This window comes from Brachyhypopomus gauderio, chromosome 6 (genome assembly GCF_052324685.1).
Source record: "Brachyhypopomus gauderio isolate BG-103 chromosome 6, BGAUD_0.2, whole genome shotgun sequence".
Classification (NCBI taxonomy): Eukaryota; Metazoa; Chordata; class Actinopteri; order Gymnotiformes; family Hypopomidae; genus Brachyhypopomus; species Brachyhypopomus gauderio.
Genome location: NC_135216.1, coordinates 13,363,785 through 13,380,232, shown reverse-complemented (window position 1 = coordinate 13,380,232; position 16,448 = coordinate 13,363,785). Strand labels below are relative to the sequence as shown.

Here is a 16,448-nt window from a genome sequence, read left to right as displayed (position 1 = left end):
CTGAGGCTCTTCAGACGTTTGGTGCGGTGGGGAAAACCAAGCGTTGAGTCTTTACTGGAAGACCCGTGTGCCCTGGACTCCTGCCTCCTCACCATCATGACGGTTCACATCGATCTCATGTCCTTTACAGCAGTGCTATCAGACCTTTCTCTGAAGGCCTCACGCTGCACCCTCCGAGACTCAGGCAAATATCTGAATCTGGAAATATTCAGAGCAGCACAGATAAACAGACGTGTGGCTTTGAACACAGATAACCGTTCAAAACCTCCCTCTAAACCAGGAAATGTTCTAGATTGAGGGATTTCAGGCCTTGTCAGATTCAGACAGAATATTTCAGGCAATGCGTAAGAAATGGGCAGAAACATCATGCTCAGGTATGATCAGTCTTAATATTATTTGAAGACCACATAAAATGTCGTTTTTAAATGTAGACAATTCAAGGGAAAACAGCAAAATGTTTTTGTTTTGTTTTTTGCTTTTTAGGGGAGAAGGAGAATTGTTTAAATAAATGCAAATTATAACAAAAGAACAGTATAATATATAGTTCTATGATTCAGATTTTAAACAATATTTAAAATACGGCTAGTCAGAAGTACTGGTCTGTTCTGGCATCTAGCTCTTCAGATTAAAATATATGCGTAGCAAAAACGCCTCAATGACAAATTTGGTTCATGTATGGTATGAAGATTGTAAACAGCAGCACTTTACACCAGCGTGCATGGTTAAGACATGTAATATCACTGCAGCCCAGAGCCTGCTACAACACACTTCACATATAATATCACTGCAGCCCAGAGCCTGCTACAACACACTTCACATGTAACATCACTGCAGCCCAGAGCCTGCTACAACACACTTCACATGTAATATCACTGCAGCCCAGAGCCTGCTACAACACACTTCACATGTAATATCACTGCAGCCCAGAGCCTGCTACAACACACTTCACATGTAACATCACTGCAGCCCAGAGCCTGCTACAACACACTTCACATGTAACATCACTGCAGCCCAGAGCCTGCTACAACACACTTCACATGTAACATCACTGCAGCCCAGAGCCTGCTACAACACACTTCACATGTAACATCACTGCAGCCCAGAGCCTGCTACAACACACTTCACATGTAATATCACTGCAGCCCAGAGCCTGCTACAACACACTTCACATGTAACATCACTGCAGCCCAGAGCCTGCTACAACACACTTCACTGTTCTGTAGAGAACAAACCTACAGCATGTAAAAGAACCACCTCAGCCCAGGAGTGCAGTAGTCCACTCTGTTCGGGAGGACTTTCTCACTTTCTCTGTGGCCAGCCAAACATGGCAGGATTCAAAAGGTTTCACTTCTGTTCTTTAGGCGAATTATGAAACTTTCATTCCATGTATGAGGCTTCTATTTCATACTTATTATTAAACAATTACACACATAGGTAACTAAGCAATTCTAATTAATAAATACAAAAACCAAACAATTAATAACTAGAACATCTAGTGTGCAATTACGCTAAACACCAACGCGACAGGCAAATACGAACACTGATGAACAGAACGAGCCGTACTGGGCTTTTCCTCCTGGCCTACACACAGAAGGTAATGAGGCGACATTATGCAACGGGCTTGCGGCCTGCCGCCCCAGTGCCAGTCGGGCTGGCGTGATCCCACAACCACATCTTTAAGAGAGGCATCGTGCCAGGCCATGCACGGGCCGGCCACAGAGCATGATTAAACCTCATGACTTCAAACTTTCCAAACACTGGCCTGTCAAAATGAGTGAGACAACATGGGCAATGAGCTCACCTCATTTTTTACCAAGTCACACAAGAAGGAGCGATTACTCTTGGTTTTTCATTTAGGAGTCTTTAAGACATTTTGGCCAAATGTATAAAGTGGTCACATCCTGAACACTACAGAGTACAAAACTCTGGAAGCTGTGTTTTGATTAACACTAAGAAAGAGAAATTGATTGGGTTTTCATGAATGGTCCACACAACTGGCCTCTGATGAAAACAAACGCTATAGATTTTTATTCATCAACGTAAAACATAGCTTTATAGTTCACACCAGTCAGTCACAGTCAGCCAAGGACGTCTCTGCTCAATAAAAAAAAAGACAACAGAATAAAATGTAACAAAGAAAAATGCATCATTCATGTCTTTTAATACCAGTTTTAGAACTAGGAGTGAATGTAATATCTGTCATGTGCCAAGAGTGCTCCCTGCTGGTCATGTGTGGTACTGTATAAATACGCCACATCTACCTGGCAGACATGTATATACTGCTACTGATCTAGCAACATGTGTTACTCTTAGGGCTAAAACTAAGACTTTTCCTGGTGTTACTGTATCCAGTGCAATCCTGCACTTTCCCCTTTGTCCAAGGACGAGCTCCATGCTTGTTTGGAGGATTCTTCACCTAAAACAAAGCTGACAATATGAAGATATAACCGGAGAGTCTTTTTCTGCTGGTTTGCAGACATGGTTAAGACCATTTAACGAAAGGAAGGCAGTGGCCATCAGGGGCCAGTGGCCCAGACCACCCAGGTCTGCTTCTGCCTCACATGTACTCCACATCAAACCAAGAGGGGAGTCCATACAAACATGGGAACTTGGGTTCAAGGCAGCACATGGAGAAAGGGGAACTATTCACGGGAACACAAACCTATGCCATTTGATTTCCAACATACATCAGATGGCAAATATTATTACAGTGGCTCCATGGACAGCAGCCACTTTTGGCAGAGAATAATTTCATGTATCTTATTATGTGGTGGTGTGAGAGGAAAATTGCAGTCATCTGGGACCCACTTGGCATGCTCCACCTACTGTGAAACACATCATTTCATCTGATATCAGATTTTTTTTTCTCTCCCTCTCTGGTTTGACTGGCATCCTGCTTCGATCCAAACCATTTGGGGCCAGGGCCTCTTTTGGCAGGAAATCGGAGCAGGATGATGGCGCTGAAATTCGCAGCTGAACCGCTTACAGTAGGGAGAGCAGACGTCGAGCGAGTCTTGGGTGTGACCGATTCGTTTTGACAACACGGATCAAAAATCGAGTGAGCGCAACTGCGTCTGAATCCCAGACGCATCTTCGTCCGTCGGGGCACCGCGCCGTACGAGCGTGAGCAGGGGGGGGGGGGGGGGGGGTGGGGGGGGGGGGTTTCTGGCTCTAACCTTTAGCTCCGTGAACGCTGACACCCACAGCTTTTCTCCTGCATGAGAGAGTTGAAACAACACAGCAGCGGACAAGCGCTTCCATATGTGACCCCGAGCGCGGTTCTCCGCTGTACGCCCAGACGAGCGAGAGCCCGGGCCCGGGGCGCCGCTGCAGGGCGGCCAGCCTGTCGGCCCACGGCCTGCACATCCCCGTCCTGCCCGTCCCTCCATCCTCCAGCGCCTGGCTCCAAGCTGCCAGGGTTTCACACATCACACACTCAAAAGCAAACGTGCAGTTCAGCACAGCCTGACTGAGGCAGTGTTCACACCTTTGCTGATCTGTCTTCTGGTCATGGTGGAGTCATGCAGAGTGTGGGGCTGTTCTGCAATTGAATCAATCGTTCATTATGAGGTCTATTGGTATGTAAAACGTGTTTGAAAAAATGATAGTCATTTTATACAGGAGTATCTATTGTAATCTCAAGTTCATTAAAGCTGCTGGTGAAATACACAAAAACCCGACATTAATGAATTAAATCAAGGTGTTTGCTGCTATATTTTGTAGTTTACTATTTTGCTTCTTAACTGCTTCATCCTGCTTGATGAAGAACTCCATGATGCTTGGAGTTCTTTCGGTCAGTGCTGGATAATGCCTTACAGATTAGCAGTTAGTGAGAACCATGCTTTCTGGTAATTAGGAGACATTAAGGTCCACCATAAGTTTAGAACAGAAGTACAGAAAAAATCTGTAAAAAAATCTGTCAGTGAATCACCACACTCCCAAAGGAGACTTCATAGCTAATGGTCCAGAAACTTGCCACAGTAAAGCCACACACACACACACACACGGAGAGAGAGAAACAAAGAAAGAAATGGCTTCCTTGACCGCGTGAACCCCTAACCCTATTTGTGTCGAACTGCAGGTCGGGTAAGTCTAAGTGCAAAACTGTATGACTGAGAGCCATTTGCGGTTCACTAACAGCAATTACCGCTACAGTATCATGGCGGCCCTCAGCGTCCCCCTGCACTCAGACCAGCAGCTCTTCGGCCATGTTTCCACTGCGCCCCATTAAGGGGTTCGCAAAGCTTGGCTGAGCGAGACCGATGGCTGCGTCCTGGGCCGAGACAGCGGACTGCTCTGAGCTCTGACCTGGTGCCAGCCTTCACCGAGGCTCAACCCGTGTTGGCCCTCAGACCCTCACACAGCCCAAACGCTGCTACAGCTGAAAGCGATACTGATCTCCTGATTCAAATCAGAGGGTTAGCATGCTAGCGCCGCGTCAGCGTTCTGCCCTGCCCACAGCTACAGGCTCCGCTGCCTCTGGCCACGCTCCGGCGAGAGGGCAGCTTGGCATGAGGCAACACGGCAGCAGAAAAGCTGCGTAGGGGTTTAAGGCGAGCTGGGCTCTTCTTCTGGAAGCACAAACGTCTACTATTATAATACTCTCTTCACAATGAAGAGAACATTAGAAGATTGGCTATGCGTTTCTCTTAAATCGCACCCTTGGTAACTCGAATTAAACCTCTTGCCAAAGAAAGGTGAAAATTTTAGCTGGAATATTTTATGGGATATAATGTGTTGACGTCTGGGAAGCTGACCCTACCAGGACCTTCTGATACACTGTCCGCTTGATTAGCCATGTCTCAGCTATGCTACCCTGTCTCAGTGACCGTCAAGAATGACAAGCAGGTTCTGTCATACTAATTATATTGCCCAGTAAGCACTGGAGCCATGTTCATTGCAGCCAGTGACGAGGTGGGTAATATAATTGAGTGTGAACAATGCACACTAAGGAGAGAGTGATTTCTGACTAGAACCCTAGACAAAACTCACACTATTCATATTCATCACAGCAAAGGCGGGACGGAAATGAAAAGATCATTGCATTAAATCTCTTAAACAGAGTCACACACACAGTGATGCAAGACTGTCCCCTCAGCTTAGAATGGGCTTTCTCAGAGAGTCAAAAGTTCACGGAGGTCACGGCCCTAAGACCACTGACTCAAAGTAACTCACCATATTTTGCATACACATCAACTGTATTCCAATTTAACAGCATTGAGTTGATTTCACTGCCAATTGCCTGCAATGCATAGAACTGTAAAGATTTTCAACAGTAATTTTTGCCCTTCGCAACTAAACTATACCAGTCATTTGTATTATCAGTAGGAAATTGTATACATCACAGATTTGCCCTTTACCCAGGGCAACCTCCACATGAACGCTGCTAAACTAAGTTTAATGAGGGTTAGTTAAACAATCACAAGAGCACATCAAACCAGCCCTTGTTAGAACCCTGCAGCTGAACACTGGGAACATAAAGGATCCCACATGGATCACAACCACTGGTCAGCCTGGAGGGGGTGAGCACTGTCGATCAGACGCACATGCAAAATGAGTCCTGGGATTATACCTCCGCTCCAGCCAAACACGCAGCTGTGGTCTCCCTTCATCAGCCTAGACACATCTATTATGGCATAAAACAGAGAGGGGGGGGGGGGGGGGTTTGCACTTGGTGCTGGTCAGAGTGGGATGTGAGGGTCCGTGTGCAGCCCTCAGGGCACAGGAAAGCTGAGGGGTGAGGTTCTGATTCTCTGCACCCTGCACGCCCGATTCTACACACGATGGAGCAGTGACACCTGCTAAATACAGCTGTGAAGCCCAACAGAAATGGGCCTCATACGGTACCATTTTTTAAATTACAGAAATACTGACTAAAATGTAACCTGATCCCAAGCCTTAGTAAGGGTGACACATAGAAAACGTTTATGTAAATAAACAATGACAACGTACATGCCAATAAACAGATAAGTACAAGCACAAAGAATAATTAAGTCTCTCCAATGTCGAGTTAATTCTCATTATACCATGACTGTAGATTTTTTAACTGTGCCTTAAATGGGACTTAAATGCACTGAACTCTGGACCTCTGTTTGAGGAAAAAATGCAACCACTTAAAACTACACGACGTTAGCAAGAGTTGCAGGGCTAGAGGCTACATGGAAATCAGTATCTCAGCAGCTTGTATCTTGGCTAACCTCAAACACTGCCCTTGGGACATGCTGAAGCATGTACAAATGAGTGTGGGAAAGTATAGCCCGCTGACGGTGACCAGTATTCAGTACAAGTGTCCCTGAAGGTACTTCTATACCTAATGAGTGTCTGAAGACCTTTCAACTTCTCAAGGCATTCTACCAGCTGGCTTTCCCTTGGACCCCCCCACAGAGAGGTAGACAGAGGGCCACAGAGACAGAGAGACAGACAGAGAGATAGCTAGATAGAAATGAGGAGAGAGAGAGAGAGAGAAAGAGAGAGAAGGAACTGCAGGCCAACGCATACAGTCTGTTTACGTTCACCAATCAGTGGAAGGAACTTCTGGTACAGCCTGAACAAACAGAGCATGAGACTTAGCAGGTGGTGCAGTGATACATTCAAATAAAGCCCCCCCTCCACCCTCCACCCCATGCTGCTCACACTCCACCTCCTCTTTCTTCCCTCTTCCCTAAGTGTCTGCAGGACATGGTCACCTGGTCACCATGGTCACCTGGTCACCATGGTCACCTGCTGGCACGATCCTGTTGCTGTAGCTACTCCTCAGCTGAAAATGCATCTGGCCCAAAGCAGATAGGTGGAAAAAAAACAACCGCACTGATCGCAAGCATCGCTAAGGGCAACGGCCAATCAAAGACTCGTCAGTGGCTGCACTTGCTGAATAAATGACCCGCCTTGACAGGAAGTTCCGCCAGCAATTTTAATTCTGATCAGGCTTCAAGGAAGTGGAAGGGAATAAAAACACATCAGTTATAATGACAGGAAGTCTCCAATCACATGGCAAGCAGCTGTTGCCAACTCAGGGATCAAGGAGCCATGAGAAGATGGTGGGGATCTTGGTGCGAAAGGCAGGATGGGAAGAAAAAAAAACAGAGTGTAAGAGGACTGAGAAGATTCACCACCTGCATTTAGGACAACCCCCACTGCATTTAGGACAACCACACCTGCATTTAGGACAACATCCACCGGAATTTAGGACAACCCCCACCTGCATTTAGGACAACCCCCACCTGCATTTAGGACAACCCCCACCTGAATTTAGGACAACCCCCACCTGCATTTAGGACAACCCCCACCTGCATTTCGAACAACCCCCACCCTGCATTTAGGACAACATCCACCGGAATTTAGGACAACCCCCACCTGCATTTAGGACAACCCCCACCTGCATTTAGGACAAACCCCACCTGCATTTAGGACAACCCCCACCTGCATTTAGGACAACCCCCACCTGCATTTAGGACAACATCCACCGGAATTTAGGACAACCCCCACCTGCATTTAGGACAACCCCCACCTGCATTTCGAACAACCCCCACCTGAATTTAGGACAAACCCCACCTGCATTTAGGACAACATCCACCTGCATTTCGAACAACCCCCACCTGAATTTAGGACAACCCCCACCTGCATTTAGGACAACCCCCACCTGCATTTCGAACAACCCCCACCTGAATTTAGGACAACCCCCACCTGCATTTAGGACAACCCCCACCTGCATTTAGGACAACACCCACCTGCATTTAGGACAACCCCCACCTGCATTTAGGACAAACCCCACCTGCATTTAGGACAACCCCCACCTGCATTTAGGACAACCCCCACCCTGCATTTAGGACAACATCCACCGGAATTTAGGACAACCCCCACCTGTATTTCGAACAACCCCCACCTGAATTTAGGACAAACCCCACCTGCATTTAGGACAACATCCACCTGCATTTCGAACAACCCCCACCTGAATTTAGGACAACCCCCACCTGCATTTAGGACAACCCCCACCTGCATTTCGAACAACCCCCACCTGAATTTAGGACAACCCCCACCTGCATTTAGGACAACCCCCACCTGCATTTCGAACAACCCCCACCTGAATTTAGGACAAACCCCACCTGCATTTAGGACAACATCCACCTGCATTTCGAACAACCCCCACCTGAATTTAGGACAACCCCCACCTGCATTTAGGACAACCCCCACCTGCATTTCGAACAACCCCCACCTGAATTTAGGACAACCCCCACCTGCATTTAGGACAACCCCCACCTGCATTTAGGACAACACCCACCTGCATTTAGGACAACCCCCACCTGCATTTAGGACAACACCCACTGCATTTAGGACAACGCCCACCTGCATTTAGGACAACCCCCACCTGCATTTAGGACAACACCCACCTGCATTTAGGACAACACCCACCTGCATTTAGGACAACCCCCACCTGCATTTAGGACAACACCCACCTGCATTTAGGACAACCCCCACCTGCATTTAGGACAACCCCCACCTGCATTTAGGACAACCACACCTGCATTTAGGACAACCCCCACCTGCATTTAGGACAACCACACCTGCATTTAGGACAACCCCCACCTGCATTTAGGACAACCCCCACCTGCATTTAGGACAACCACACCTGCATTTAGGACAACACCCACCTGCATTTAGGACAACACCCACCTGCATTTAGGACAACCCCCACCTGCATTTAGGACAACCACACCTGCATTTAGGACAACCCCCTCATGAAGTCCATTGCTTTCTGAATAAACTTGTATGGGAGGAAAAGGAGAAAAAAATCCACGTTTTACATTCTACCAACAACGTTATGCAGAACACCCAACTGATGCTTGTTATGGGGCACCATCCATATGGAGATGTTTAGGGTGCTTTTTCAAACCATCTGTTTTATACCAGGCCTGGCTCCCGAGACTAGAGGATGCAATCAAATTAGTTCAGCACGATGTATGCTTCACTTTAACAAGGTCATAAATTTGAAAATGGAATTGAAATATGATGCTTTAAATATGATCAACTTCAGATGTACAATCTGTGGATGTTAAAAACACCAAAGAAGAATACCTAGACTTCTAGAAATTGATAACTGAACACTGTGTAACTGCTGTCTTCTGTAGGCCCCGCTATCTGTAGTACAATCCACAACTACACTAATATGGCTAAACAGCCCATCATTACACTTTATCAAACACGTCAAAGTAAGTTTGACTGAGCTTTCACACTAAACAGATCAAAGGGTTTGTGCGAGTTCATTCATTTGGTCCTCTTTCACAGAGTGCTTGATACAAAATCAGTGCTTCATATTCTGTCCACATTTCTTAACTCGGCCAACAGATCTATGTACACGGGACAATATCCATGCTGACCACACACTGCCTTGAAGTTAATAAGCACCTGGACTGACACACAGCACTCGAGATGGTCTCTGCAGAAACGGGGAAGGAAACGTGTGGTGCTCCCCCAACAGACCCAATTCCAGGTGATGTTCTGATGATAGAAGCCATCTTGAATTACCCCAGCCTGCATCCACTTAACGACTGTTCTCAATGCACTCACTGTTCTGTATTCCAGGCAGAGTCACTGATGGGCAGGCATCTCTTTTCAAAGAGCCATTCCCCTGGCTTTCCTCTCAGGAAATGGAGTCCACCGCTGCTCAAATGAATCTTAATCTGCCCAGGTTTGAAACCAGACGGCCAAAATGGCAGCGCACCTGACAGTGATGAAAATCAAAGAGCCTTCCTAAAAAAGACACTTTTAATTTCAAGGCCTGCAGATACTTGGTTTACCACAAAATCTTCACTTGGAAGTTCAATAAACTTCAGATAAAAATGAAATAACTCTTGATATACAGTATCTCGAAAAGTAAAATGACATGGTGACACAATGTAAAACACATTTTTGTAACAATAGCATGTCAGTCACAAAAACATTTTTTACCACTAATAAACCATGCCTGAAGACTGTTGAGAAATAATGGCTTTATGTAAAAAAAAAAACAGTAGTTAGTGTACCTTCTGACTGATGAGAGGCCAGAGGGGTCTGTGTCTCTTTACAGTAGGAGACCACTTCTCTGGGCAAGAAATCCACCTGGGTTATCTTAGACGCCCCCAGTCTGTGCATCCTACGTCTGAGAATGCAAACACACATACATACCAGCACATGTACAAACACACACACACACACACACACACACACACACACACACAAACACAGTGTCTAGGCCATTCCAACCACCTTGGTATGTCCGTTGCTCTCAGTGTAATGGCAATACTGTGGCAACCATTTGCTAACAAACTGTCATTTGTTAAATGCTATCACGTTGATATTTACAACACTGATACTGCAGAAGACTTCAATTCAACATCCAACAAAACTGAGAAAATTGGAACAAATAACACAAGCCATGTCACATCAAGAGATTAGCTTTGTGTTTTAATACACTTTATCATGTATTAAAATATGATAATATTTTTGGCCACTACATTTTTCACATCATGTTTCCCTCACTCGGCCAGTTTTGATTATTGCAGACTTGTGGTCGTACCACAATGCTGTGACTTGGAATTTGTGAATCTGTGTTTTTATATAAACAACCAACAAATACTGCAGTAACAGTCTTTCCCTGGCTGGTGTTGAGCCCTGTCTCTGCACCTGTACTGGCAGAGAACATCAATCAATGCCACACACAGCCCCTGGCAAACAGCTGGAGAGGAACCAGCTGAAAGCACTTAAACCTGACAAACTTTAAAAGAAGGAGAATGAGAAAGGGAGGAGGAGGAGGTACGTAGAAGACAAACCAGTGAAGGAAAGAAAAGATCAGTGAGATACACAGTGAATACTGAGAGTGAGTGAGAGATGGTAAAAGAGAACAGACAAAGGTAGATAAATGGATGGATGGAGATAGCTAGACAGACGGACGGACGGACAGACAGACAGACACAGAAAGACACAGATAGATAGCTAGATAGCTAGATAGCTAGATAGATAGATAGATAGATAGATAGATAGATAGATAGATAGATAGATTGTGCAAGAAAGAGAAACAGAGTGCCAGAGGGAGACGCAGAGCAAAGGGAACAGGAAGGTGGGAAGGTGTACCCGAGTTCAGAGTCAGCCTGCAGCTGCAGAACAGAAGGGTCAGTGTCCCACTGCAGGGTCCTGGGAGGGGGGGGGGGGGGGCAGGCCAGGGGGGAGAGAACATGCATGATTATACATACACGTTAATCGACATCTCAAACCCAAAACCACATGCAAGGCAAGAATAAAGACACAGGAACCATCAAATCAGTCCACATGAGGATGCGGTCCAAAGTTCCCAACAAAGCTAAGAGGGATATGGTTTGTTCAGCTAGTGCATTCGTGTTCAGCTAATGCAACACTGCTTATCTGGGATGTACAGGATGGCGTTCAACAGTTTGTATGAATGACTGTAAGAGATATCACTTATACAGCGGTGAACTGTTAGCAACAACATGGTAAAGGCTGATTAAAACTCCTTGGACATACCTTCTAGCCAAAACCAAAACATAAAGTGAAATGTACAGTACATATAGTCACCTTACCACACTGTTGCAATACATGAATTTGATTACAGAAAAAAAGGCAAACAGACAAAATGCAGAAGCCATCATCTTGCCAGCTTGAGCGACTGAAAGATGAGTATACATCTTAAGGTATAGTGTACATATATGAATGCAGTTTCATATATGACTGTGTATATATACATATATACATACATATATATAAATCACATTTACACTGATTCTCCTACTTATATTTCACACAGGTAATGTCAATACTTTTCCCTCTACCTATATATACTTTTCATTACTCGTTAGCTATTTTAGCATATAAAAAAAGCACACAAATTAATAACAATAACAATGTAGATGCATTTAAAGATGGTTAGTGTAAATGTGATTTTAGTCAAATTGCTCCTTTAAGCACACTCTCTCTCTCTCTCTCTCTCTCTCTCTCTCACACACACACACACACACACATCCTTCAAACCTTGGTTGATCATACAGGGGTAAGTTGTGAAAGGGTAGTATTGACCTTCTAAACTTTTCAGTAACCTTCAGTAAAAGTCATGAGCATGACTATTACCCCTTCACTGAAAGTATGCACACTCAAAGAGATGTGTCAAACTGACACCCCATTTTAGTACAGGATGACACTTAAAAAACTGGATTGTCATTCATGCTATGGGAAATGGCTCCAGTCTAACCATGCATGAGGAATTGCTGAAGTCAAGTCTGGAGGTAACAGCAGACATCAGGCAGTCAGCATGGGGTCACCTACTAAACTGCTTGTTTTTCTCTGTCATGCGCCACTGAGATAAGTTGGTCAGAGATATTTACGGAGTAGCAGACACACCCAGCAAAGGCCTTGCTTAAATTCTCAGTACTGATCTCCAGATACATACCTCTCGCTGGGTGGGTCTGATCTGTACTTACTAATGCCACCTGACCTAAGAGAGGACAAGAGTTGTAATCACTCAGAAGAATTTGAAATGGCCACCCAGATCTCGCCACAAACATGTTGGTCCCCCAGTGACGAAGATTTTAGATAGTCAGCGCTCATACATTTTAGACATGAATGTTTTGATGTTTAATTCCATTGTGTTTATTATTATTCTTAGCGTTGTTGTTATATTCATATGTGAATGTTGTCCCATTATTCTATTACCCTTTAAGCCATATATTTGAAGCCTTTGGTTGTAGATTGAAAGGCCATCCTTCCTCTTCCTCATCCTTCCTCTAAGTGTGCAGCAGTGGTGAGCAGAAGCGTGTCCCCTACTGGGAGCAGTGACAGGACCAAGCAGGGCCATCATGTGTCAAACACAGCCTTCATCTCCAGCCTGCATGATTCAGGCTTAATTACAGGCCTGTCTGCTGAGTACAGTACATGCAGGCCAGCCCTCTGGGCCACGTGAGCCCTCACCTTACCCACACAGTCACAGCCCCCTGGAGACACTTCAGAGAACAGAGGAAACAATACCTTGCTGCAGAATGATTAATGGAGCTACATCAGAAAGATGGAGAAGGAGAACTCTAAAGACTTCTGTAATGTCGTGCTGAAGATTTCTCGTGTCGTACTGTAGGCTGCTTTCTGCTGTCAATACCTGCCATTTCAAAACTCTAGGCCATGTGTTCTAGGATGGGCTGGACCAGAGTGACCTCTAGAATAACCTCTGCTGAACTTACAGTCTTACAGAACATACAGGTGACAGAGACAAAAACTACACAACACAACACACACATAAAAACCCTCACACAAGTTCTTACCTATATCTGTTGATCCAATTCAATAAGGAAAAGAGACAGAACAATCCGTTAACTGGATGAACCTGAATGACATCTAAATGACACTGAAAATGTGCATGCATAGTGCATTCTTGATTCGTCACATGACATTATGATCTTGTCATAGTCACACATATATAAGTAGACATGTAATTGATGGAGCAGCATTCTAAGTGGCTGCTCTATGCTTCTCTCTGACAGAAACTCATAGGTCATCCACACACATTATTACCGTGTAGTATGTGTTCTAATCTAATTATGATGGAAGATAAGGACTTGGGCATGGGAATTCAATTACAGGTTCATAACATAATCTGATAACCCAAATATTAATATTGTTCTTATTAGATCGTAGCATAACCATAAGCGCTTATGCCTTGGTCAGCGTTGGAGCTCTTTACATGTTCACAGATGTGAGGGGGAAACATACCTGCCCACAGTGGTCCCGTCCACTGAGTCCTGGCTGCCTGTCTCACTCGGTGTGCTCATCGATTTTGACGGGGACATTGGCGTTGGGACTAAAAGATAAATGTAATAAGAAGGATATTTAAATGAGAATGAAACATTTTTGTCCAAAGGGGAATTTTAGATTGAGACCTATGAGTGGCATATAGTTACTGTTTATTCCACTCATCAATCACCTTCTCTGTGATTAATATCCCTGTACTGTCTCTGTACAGATGACTTGTGTATATATAGTCCTTCTTACTCTATAATTACATATTATCATTTTTAATTAAATATTCCATTTTTATTATATTTTGAATAGTTCTTACTTGTTCATCTGGAATTAATTAAAGTTATTTATCTGTCTGCCTAGAAAGCCTGCTAAATGTTATTTTATGTTATTGAGTCATCTGTCCACTAGGTGGCTCTAGAAATGTAAGGGCCCCTAAGAATCGGAGTAAGCTAAATTCAAGCACACCTAAATCCAAGAATACACCAGTGGCATATAATCATACAGTCTGTTGAGGTTGGTCAGGATCTTATATACATTATTGTGCAAAAGCTGTAAGCAGGTGTGCAAAAATGTCTGCAAAGTAAGAAAGCGTTCAGAAATAGAAGTGTTAATAGTTCATTTTTGTCAATGAAGAAAATGCTAAGTGAATGAACAAAGGAGAAATCTACATTAAATCAATATTTGGTGTGACCAACTCTTTGACTTCACAACGTAATTTCTTCTAGCTACACTTACACAGTCAGGGATTATGTAGGATGATATTCAGGTGTATGATTACCCAATAATATTAAACAGGTGATAATGATCATTTTCATATGGAGGTTGAAACACAGTCACCATCTGAAACAGAGGCGGCTGTGTCGGAGGGTTAAAATGGTCAGGAACAGCCAACTTCTGCTACAAAGAAGCTGAAGTTGTGGAAGACAGTTTAATGCCACAGGTCATACACCATGTAAAGACTGAGCAAAAGACACAATGTAGTTATACTGCATCAGCAAGGTCTCTCCCAGGCAAAGACTGCAAAGCAGACTGAGGCTTCAAGATGTGCCGTGACGTTGAGGACCATAGAAGCAGTGGAAACGTCTGCAGCATCATCTGCAGTAGATGAAACACACATCATGCTTACTTCCCTTTGAAATCAGAAGATGTCCAGCAGTGACATCAGCTCAGAACTGGCAGAAACCAGTTGGGCTACACCTGTCCACAGAAGTCTGGCTAGAAGTGGTCTACATGGAAGAACTGTGAACAAAAGGCCAAGTGACTCAACTATGTGTGAAAACACAGGAACACAGGAAGGGGTGCAGGAAAATGCCAACATCTGTTCTGGAGTGATGAACCCGTAGCAGAAGGCGGTTTATTTGCTGACGAGATGGAGAGTGGTACAATATTGAACGTCTGCAGACAACACTGAAGTACAGTGGGAGGGGGGGGGGGGGGGTTCCTTGCAAGTTTGGGGCTGCGTTTCAGCAAAAGGAGTTTGGTCAGGATTAATGGTGTCCTCAATGCTGAGAGAAACAGGCAGATACATATCCATCATGCATTACTATCAGAGAGGTGATGGTTGGCTCCATATGTATTCTACAGCAGGACAACGACCCCAAACATTCAGCCTATATCATAAACAAACAGGAGTAAAGAAGAACAAGGACAATGACCCACACGGAGTCCTGATATCAACATCACCACGTCTATCTGGCATTACATGAAGAGACAGAAAAATCTGAGCAAGCCTACATCAACAGAATCTGTGGTTAGTTGTCCAATGTCAATATTTATGCTAGTAATTACGTGCATATTTTTGTCTGTGCCATAATCAAACTGGAGAATTTGTGGTATTTCAATGTGAAATACAACTAATACTCTAAAGCACCAATAAACCCTAATGTGCACCAGCTTCAAAACACTAGTTAAAGGTCATATGAACCTCAAAATAAAGCCCAAAGCAGACAAGAAGCAGAAGCATTTTAGTCAGATCCAGCTCCCAATTAAAGTCTTGTGTGCATTTGTGAAGAGACATTCTCCCCTGCAGGTTTTTGATGTGGCTGCATGCGGAGACTTTACCGTACCTAATGGTGGCTCTGGGGAGATTCCAATACTCTGGAGAAGGGCCTCGGTCTCCCTGCGCTTACGGTCCAAGTCGGAGTCTTCAGGGATGGCTTCTGTTTTTTGCTGAGTTTCAGACTGCGTATTGACACATACATACATGTGTACATCCTTATATCATTGCTTTGTCACATCCTACACTCATCACGAGATTAAGCTGTCTCCGTATAGCCTTCCCTCTGATGGTGGTGCTTCTTACCTCTTTTTTCTTCTTCTCCTCTTCCTTCCTCTTCTTCTCCTCCCTGATTTGAGCCAGGCGCTGTTTCTTGCGCTCCAGCTCAGCTTTTAGGTCACTCTTGTCAGCCATTTTGTCCTGCCATGTTAACAAGAGAGACCCAGTAAGTAAACATGTTTTCCTTATCAGCACCAGCTTGTTCCTGATTTCCTCATTCTGAAAATTTATTTCTGAACTCAGTGAAAGACACCATAGGATGTTTGGTATTAACTAGTTGATCTGGTTAACAGTTGCCCATTCATCAACCTCTGAATGTAATAGAGTGATCTCAAATCTTGGCTTTTTACTTGGCAGAACCAGATATTTCACACAGTACCTTCAGGTGTCACTCAGTACC

General features: G+C 44.5%; 1 protein-coding gene across 4 annotated transcripts in view; it reads right to left on the bottom strand.

Annotated features, from left to right (window-relative positions):
* The window catches only part of dync1i1a (dynein cytoplasmic 1 intermediate chain 1a), a 44,410-nt gene that overhangs the window by 26,974 nt on the left and 988 nt on the right, over positions 1–16,448 (bottom strand). For 3 of the 4 annotated variants that reach the window (XM_077008814.1, XM_077008813.1, XM_077008812.1), the window contains 5 exons: positions 16,076–16,189; positions 15,840–15,954; positions 13,744–13,831; positions 11,107–11,166; positions 10,020–10,135 (listed from right to left, as the gene is read on the bottom strand). In XM_077008814.1, the coding sequence (XP_076864929.1) occupies positions 10,020–10,135; positions 11,107–11,166; positions 13,744–13,831; positions 15,840–15,954; positions 16,076–16,183 (487 nt within the window). In that variant the 5' untranslated portion in view covers positions 16,184–16,189. Of the gene's footprint in view, positions 1–10,019; positions 10,136–11,106; positions 11,167–12,433; positions 12,526–13,743; positions 13,832–15,839; positions 15,955–16,075; positions 16,190–16,448 lie in introns of those variants that run through there. The other variant, XM_077008815.1, reaches the window with a different exon arrangement.